General features: G+C 42.9%; 1 protein-coding gene across 7 annotated transcripts in view; it reads left to right on the top strand.

Moving 5' to 3' along the window:
* The first annotated feature begins 774 nt into the window (after positions 1 to 774).
* The window catches only part of LOC103631492 (anaphase-promoting complex subunit 1), a 68,349-nt gene continuing 60,919 nt past the window's right edge, over positions 775 to 8,204 (top strand). For 6 of the 7 annotated variants that reach the window (XR_002262879.2, XR_002262878.2, XM_020539531.2 and 3 more), the window contains exons 1-9: positions 784 to 1,199; positions 2,004 to 2,067; positions 4,842 to 4,926; positions 5,030 to 5,301; positions 6,168 to 6,273; positions 6,352 to 6,503; positions 6,595 to 6,782; positions 6,849 to 6,918; positions 7,872 to 8,042. Coding sequence is in view for 5 of the 7 variants with exons in the window: in XM_020539531.2 (XP_020395120.1) it covers positions 970 to 1,199; positions 2,004 to 2,067; positions 4,842 to 4,926; positions 5,030 to 5,301; positions 6,168 to 6,273; positions 6,352 to 6,503; positions 6,595 to 6,782; positions 6,849 to 6,918; positions 7,872 to 8,042 (1,338 nt within the window). In the remaining 2 variants the exon portion in view is untranslated. Of the gene's footprint in view, positions 1,200 to 2,003; positions 2,068 to 4,841; positions 4,927 to 5,029; positions 5,302 to 6,167; positions 6,274 to 6,351; positions 6,504 to 6,594; positions 6,783 to 6,848; positions 6,919 to 7,871; positions 8,043 to 8,204 lie in introns of all 7 variants that reach the window. The other variant, XM_020539528.1, reaches the window with a different exon arrangement.

Below are 8,204 nucleotides of genomic sequence, written 5' to 3'. Positions count from 1 at the left end.
ATGAAGGAATCCCAAGGGGCGTCATTTGAATAAGATATTTAATTATTTAGGAGAGGTCTTTTCTCCCTAGGTTTATCTCACCTTGTTTTCAAACTAGCACCCAGACCTCCATTCGTGTGCCCCACGGTGAGCTCTCTAGCCGCTCCAGACCTCCGTCCGTGTGCCGCTCCGGCCCCACGGTGAGCTCGCTGGCCGCTCTGCCTCCCCTAGCGTGCAGTTGCTGGTTGGATTGGGAGCTTGGGAATCAGCGAAATTTTGCGCTGCGAGGAGTTTATACACGTGCGAAAAATAAGGACCCTAGATAGGTCAGTGAACGTGTTTTTTCTTTCTCTTTTTCCTTAAAATAGAGATTGACTCTAGAGTTTTAAGTAGTTGTTGGAGATGATCCAAGATATTTTAATTTTCATGAGAATCCAATCATGTCAAGTTCAAATAAAATCATAGAAAAAATACAAAGGTTTATAATATTGAATATATATACTACAAAAATATAACCAAATAAAAATATAATATGTTTATTTGTTTATTATTATTATATAAAATTGGTTAAATGATGATTGGGTTTAAAAAAAATAATCATAGAAAAAATACAAAGGTTTATAATATCGAATATATATACTATAAAAATATAACCAAAGAATAATATAATATGTTTATTTGTTTTTTATTATTATATAAAATTGGTTAAATGATGATTGGGTTTAAAAAATAGATATAAGGTAATTTTTCATAATGGCTCCAGGCTCATTAAAAATACCCTGCCCCAAACCAAAATCCGCGGCGCCCAAAATTTTCCCTCCGTCGCTAGGGTTTCGTCCTATAGCAGGAAACCGTTTGAAGCGCCCAAAGGGACGGCAGCTTGCCAGCTTTCGCCTCACTCCGCCAATAGTCCACACCGCGCTCCGCCTGCTCCCCGGCGCCGACTCGTTTCCCCTCCTCCTTGACGCCGCGGCCGCCAGCAGTGGGATCATGGCTTCGGTCGGTTCGCGGCGGCTAACGGTGCTGCGGGAGTTCCGCCCTCACGGGCTCGCAGTCGAGGAAGCCGACGGCCAGGGCGTCCCTGGGGCGCCACCGCCGCAAGACTACGACTACTTCCTCTTTGACCCTGCACTCGCCATTTCCCCCACCCCTGACCCCAGCGATGAGGCCTCCTCTTCTGGTGCAGACGGCGACCACGAGCTCTTCATCCGTGACAATCAGTGCGCCTCGTCTCCTTTTTCTCTATCAGTAGCTCTCGATTAAGTATTGCAGCGGAAACGAGAACTCTGAAGTAGCAAGAGCTAAAATGTTACTGCAGTAGTAATGCTTGTTGAACATTGAGTTTCGAATTCCTCTGCTCAGCTTCAATGACTAATAGTCTCTCATCTGACTCTTTTGCCGCATACCTTGTAAGGTGTCTATTAGGTGGTTTACAATGTCAATCGCGTGCTTGCTCTTTTGCAACGCTTGATTGCTCACTTTTATAATTTTTCTGTTGCTCATTTTTGTCTATTTACTCTCTGACGTAGTCATGGTTGGAATTGGTTATTTAGTCTTGCCGTGCAAGAATAATATCCAGCCATTTTTATCCCGCAACAGTTTGTAACTAGTATTTCCAACTGGAAGTCAACGGTAGCGCTTAAAGAGTTCACAGGTGTGGGTACCACTAATATACAATGACTCTTAAATTTGGATCCTGGAATTGTATGACAAAATAGTGCAATTGGCTACATGTGTGCTTGTTGGTGTTGTTTCAGAGACCGCCATCTTTTTTGTTGGGGGTGGGGGTGAGGCTATCTGTTCACTTTCTCAAACAAAACGGTTTCCGCTTATACTGTCAAAGAATTGGATGGAGGCCACAAAAAATACTAGTGTAACTGAATTGAGTTCAATATTAGTTATTGATACTAAATATTGTGCTATATTGTCTTTATTTTTGCACTTTAGTTGATTCTTGCATTTTTTTACATTTGTTGAATTCTTGACAATTGATATTATCTGTTTTTGTTTTATCTTTCTTCTAGGATAATATGGAGTAATGGTTCTCGAGTTCACAAAAGATATGTATCACCTAATACAGTCATTATGGTATGGTTGCTCTTATGTCATGGTTTCTCTTGATTTTTCTCGCACTTCACCTTCTCTCGTATTTCTTGTATACCTCTATATTTAACTTTTCTTTTGCGTATCCAAGCTGGTATCATTGTTTCAAACTTGTCGCATTTGACTTTGCATGGTCTTTGATGCACGTCTGGCAACTAATATTCTTCTAGACTATATTATATTTCAGCATTTTGAATATAATTCTACACATATAAATCACATGTTTTCAAGCTAAATAATTTAAAAGTTATTAATGTTTGTAGTTTTTAAGGTTTGACTAAATTCTGTTCTAATGACATGTTTTTATAAAAAAAACTCGGTCAGGGAGAGAAAGACCACCATCCCGGTATTATATTAAGAAGATAACGAAACATGGTCCCGGTCGAGAAACCCTGCCCCCCATCACTAACGGGCTGATCAACTGCTCACTCTGCAACGACCCAACCGGAGGGTGGCACGCAAGTTATCGATCCCCGAGAGCGGGCGAGGCATAGCGAGTGGATTTTTTTAACCAAGCCCTGTCGGTACCTCAGAATTGGGGTACCCACTACTGCTAGGTCAAGGCGGACCCTTTGGGACTACCCTTAGCCATCATGCTAATGGTGGTCCGTCCTAGCCCTGTGGCTGGGTGGGCTGCCTAGTAAGGCCACTGGTCTCGGGTGGAGGCTAGCACCTGTAATCAGCGCTCTAGAACCCCAACGGAGGGGGTCCGGTTTTGCCACGTGTCTTGAAGCCGTGGGTGCTTAGCACCTATGCTCGGGGGCCGGACCCTCGGGAACGGCCCTGACTCTCGTGGCGAGCCACTCGAACCTCTGGCCTAAGGGGGTTTGATGCTGCCACGTGCTGGCCAACACTGGAGGAGACATGACCTCCCCCGAACACCATCAGGACCCTCAGCCAAGGGAGGTCCGGAGCTGTTACAAGGAAGGGCACTACTCCCCACACAAGGCGAGGCCCGGTGCTGCCACTTGTTCTACGACGCGTGACGTAAGCCGTTGGGGAAAGCCCGACGTCAGCCTCTGAGTGTAGTGCGCCTCTGCATTAACTGTCGATAAGACGTGTACCTGCCCGCCCCAGTGGCAGGTGGTGCGTCCACAGCATGGGCCGCACAGTAACTTGCGCATTACCGAGGTAAGACCATTGACTCCCTGCGCCGCGTGGGCTGCTATCATCATGACTCCCACTGTAGCCCGCACGTTACCGAGGCGAAAGGAAACATACGGAGAAGACAGGACGTCGCCGCCTGAGCACCCCTACGTGTGGTAGCGCATCAGCCTACGTCGCAACCTACTCATGCTCCCTGTCCGATTAGACGGGGCAAGGGCACATCAAGCCAGGAGATCTACACTGTGACCAAGAGAAGATATCTGTTCTCCAAGAACCGATGCTCCATTACTTCATATCCAGCAATAGATTGCTGTGCTCACTTGTCGGGGCTCGGTCACCATGTACGTGCCTCCCTTGGGCTATGAAAGGGAAGGCACACCCACGGTAAAGGGGGAACTCAAACTAAGTCTGAAACGAGTCCCAACTCAGGCTTTGGAGATTCACAACGACTCCTAGGCAATACAACTCACAGTGGATGTAGGGTATTACGCTCCGGCGGCCTGAACAACTCTAACCCTTGTGTTCTCGTGTTCTCGTGTTCTCGTGTCCTCATCTTAGGATCAAGGCGGGTGCACTCTGTCACCCGACCGGAGGATTTTCTCTCCGACAAGCCTGAAATTCGCCCTCGAGGGGGATCGAACCCGGGACCTGGAGGTGCTACTCGGAAGCCTTAACCATTACGCTATAGGCCCTTTCACACATAGTTGTTAAAGCGGCAAGGCGACCGACCCCCTTTTACCTTTTAAGCGATAAGGCGTAAGGCAAGGCGATGCCTTAGTAATATACAAAAATAGGCAATAAAAATTGAATATATAGGAACATAGTCTCAAATAGATAGGGATAATAGTATTATAGTAGCAAATAAGAGTACAAGTTCAACATAAATCAACATAATAGACTAGTCCAACTGAAGCAATAGATGGTAGTAGATAACACCCTCATCTCTCAATAGCCATCATCAAACTCATCATGAAATGTAGGAGGATTCTCTTCATCATCTTCCACCTCGTTCGCCTCATCACTATCACTCACATTCATATCCGGATTTAGAGAACTAAAACTGAGTTAACTAACTAAGAAAACTGGCAGTTAACTGAAACTGAGTTATTTGAAACAGAGAGAGAGAGAGAGAGCAGAGAGGGAAAGAACATAGAAAACAGAGAGGGGAGATAACAGAGCGAGCAGAGAGGGAAGGGAAGATAGCGCACCGGGGGAGAGCAAAGAGGGAAGAGAGCACACCGAGGGAGGACAGCCATCCAAGGCGTCTGCAAAGTGTCGCTAAGGCGACACCTTATTGTCTAAGGCGACGCCTTATTGTCTAAGGCATACGCCTTAGTCACAGACGCAAGGCGAGGTGGACGTTTGCCCCTAAACCTCGCCTTACCGCTTAAGCGATGCCTTAACAACTATGCTTTCGCATGACATGTTTTTATGACTAAAGGTACAAAAAAAGACGCCTCTACTAATATCTACTTTACATATTTCTCGAAAAATACAAGAGTTGTTGCAGATATTGTGTGACATAAAATATCTAGTTCAAATCGGGAGAAATTTAACCTCTTTTTTGCTACTCGTACCATTCATTTTACTCATCACGTTTCTGATTTACTTAATGGTAGTTCTCATTTGGTGATGCAAAACTTTAACTGTAGGCTTGCTGGTGTAGGATGAATGCTATCAGTGATGCTCTTCTATGTGTCCTGCAAGTTGATACTTTATCTCTATACAATGTAACTGGTTAGTTTACCCTGTTGGTCAATTATGATGCTGATTAATATTGAAATTTAATGTCTTCAATAGTTCAATTTTTTGAGGCTGGTGATTTATGCATATGTTGCAGGTGAAATTGTTTGTATTCCCTTACCTTATGCTGTTTCATCAATATGGCCACTCCCTTTCGGTCTTCTACTTCAGAAATCAACTGATGGAGGTCACATGGTGTCATCCTCGAGTTCACTGTTAAATGCAAGGGATTTAAATCGTCCTAGCAAGGAATATGGATTGACCTACAATATTCCATTCCAAGCAAACATCTTGGAGACAGACAACAAAGCTAATGGCGCCATTATCTCGTCACACCTCATCTTGAAACATCCATTTGAAGAGCCTCAGGTATATAACGTACAGTAATACAATATCATCTTTGTGGTGTACACTTGGTCAATGTACTGATTTATATGCATATTCAATGTTATTATTTTATATAATTTCTGTTAGTGGTTGTGCCATGTGGTCTCAATATTTTAGCTGCGACTACCTGCTTGGTGCCATTTTGATTTCGTAACTGTTAGAATCCGTTGATAGATGTTATGACTGGAAAGAGCTACAAGAGAAGAGCTAAGGGCGGCCAGGGCCAGCCCACCTAATAGGATAAGTCTGTTATGAACTTATGATATTATGCAGTCTAGTTTGTTAGGATAAGCAGTCCCAGTTATTAGATAAGTATTAGCATTTAGGATCTCCTATCTAGGGTGGATTCTGTTGGGCCAGACACCTATAAAACCAGGGATATTGTAATCAACGATCAGGCAAGAAGTAATAAAGAGAGCTTACTTTCAGCTTCCCTTATTCTCAATCCCCTTCTCCCACCTTCCTCACGACGGCACCTCCTGGACCATCCTCCAGGCGGCGTGTCATTGCCCAGCGATCCCCAGTTCATCACCCCTACCCGCTGCGAAGCTCGAGCCATACCAATAGTTAGATTGGTCTCTATTAGGCAAGGATCTTTGTTGATTGGTGTTAGAAACCTGCTTATATGGCTACGGCGGATATATCGATCTCTATTAGGCAAGGGTCTTCGTTGACAGATCGATTGACCTATATTAGGCATGGATCTCCGTTGATTGGTTCTGTTTCTATAAACCCTCAGCTATCCTTGCTTATATATGTGAAATACCATATCTCCTACAATACATCGATAACATATCTCCTACAATACATCGGCAACCTTTCTATCAATAACCAATGACTCTTTACAGGCAACATATGTTGAAGAAAAGGACAAACTAACTATGATGAGAGATTTTGATGAAAAAACTATCTGGACAAGTGATGTGATACCTCTAATAGCATCATATCATAAAGGTTTCTGTTTCACATTTCTCTAGTCTTGTGTTTTCCTGTTTTTTATTGTTTATTAAGAAATTTAGTTGTGGCATGCAGGGAAGTTTCAGCATTCTGTCTGGCAAATTGACGGTGCTAGTTACCAGGAAGCAATGAACGAAAATACAATGCTACCTGTCGATATTTCTTCACATAAATGTGCATTCCGCAAGATATGGCAAGGGAAATGCTCCCACTCTGCTGCTAGCAAGGTTGCTCCATTCTAATCATGGATTAGGGAACTCCATCCTGTTATATTTTATCTATATATATGCTTATCTTCACCTTCCTTGTCTTTTTCAGGTTTTTTTGGCAACTGATATTGATGGGATGCCGATAATTAGTTTTTTACTGCATGAGCAAAAAATATTGCTTGCTGTAAGGATTCAAGTTGATGATGCTACTGAAGAAGCTTTTGGTGATATTAAGCCTCACATGAGCTGGAACATTCCTGCATTTGCTGCTGCGCCAGTTGTTGTGACTCGTCCAAGGTGATTGCCTAAGCACATTGTTTTGGATCCATATCTACTACTCTAATGTTTCTATGTTATCTGCAGAGTACGAGTTGGAGTTCTTCCCTTTACAGACATCCTTGTTTTGAGTTCAGACAATGATCTACTTCTCTATGTAGGTTCCCTGTTCAAACTATGCCATCTTTATATATTTTGTTATGTAGATATGATCATGAAGTCAAGTTCGCACTGTTTTTGTAATTTGGTCTTGAAGACCCAGCACTACTATTTATCACATGGAAGACCCCAGTTGTTCATTCTTTTATTTTGACCAGAAATCGATATAATTAATTTCTATTGCATTATGAATTCAAACAGGTTTTAGAGTTAAAACATCAGTAACTTTAGATATTGTAATTCTTTTGGACATGGTTTTTAAAGCGGTATGGCGAGACAAGACGTTGGACCACCGCCTGGACGCCTAGGCGGCGCCTAGGTGTTGGACCACTGCCTGGACGCCTAGGCGACACCTTTAAAACAGTGCTTTTGGAGCTTACTCTTCCAATCTGAAGTGAATTTTGAAGAGTTACAAGTCTTGTGGAATACCATTGTGGGTTGCACCTTCTCACGCAGAAGGAAACAATGGCCCCAATTACCCAGGTGGCGTGGGCATGACGATAAGCTTCTATGCTAATTAGTAAAGATTGTTAGGGCTGGCCTATATAGAAGGCTGCAGGCACATTGCTTTCTTTTAACAAGAAACATACCTAAAATTTCCCCCATTCAAGGGATCTGTGACCAGAGCGTCCTCCTTGTCCTTGGCTTATGGCTTTATCAAGTCCAGCTGAGTGGCATCTAACTTACCTTGAGCCTCTGTTCATATTAAAAAGCTGTACAGACTGCATTTTGAATTCTGTAAAAAAGATCCTCACTTCAGACCTTATTGTTTGGTTATTGAATAGTATGCTTTTTGATTGTTTTTTTTACGAAGTTACCTGACAGTTCAGCGTAGATTTTATCCAAAAAGGACATCACTAGAAAATCTGGCTGTACTGTTCAACTTTTTGTCTTTCTCTTTGCAAGATGTAAATTAGTAATCACTGGCTCATTTTAATATGTCAAATGCAGTCTGGGAAGCAGTGCCTCTGCAGATATACTCTCCCTAATGAATTGGGAAAGGGGTTCTTTTCAAATCATGAGCTAAATTCAGATATTTCAGATACTTACTCTGATCTGAAGATCACAAGCATAGCTGATGCTGTTGAAGGGCGTATAAATGTGACATGCAGTAATGGCTTGGTAAGATGTCCATGTACTTTGTCGTTATGTGTCCTGGTTTACTCCACATATTATTGGTTTATAACTGTCTTTGCTCCTTTCTTTTTGACAACTATGCCATCTGCAAAGGGTGTGATATGTTGGGGTTGTGTTTTGGTCCTTTGTTCTGCATCAGCTTTGTGT

The sequence above is a fragment of the Zea mays genome, chromosome 6, assembly GCF_902167145.1.
Source record: "Zea mays cultivar B73 chromosome 6, Zm-B73-REFERENCE-NAM-5.0, whole genome shotgun sequence".
Taxonomy (NCBI): Eukaryota; Viridiplantae; Streptophyta; class Magnoliopsida; order Poales; family Poaceae; genus Zea; species Zea mays.
This window is presented reverse-complemented; position numbering and strand designations above follow the sequence as displayed.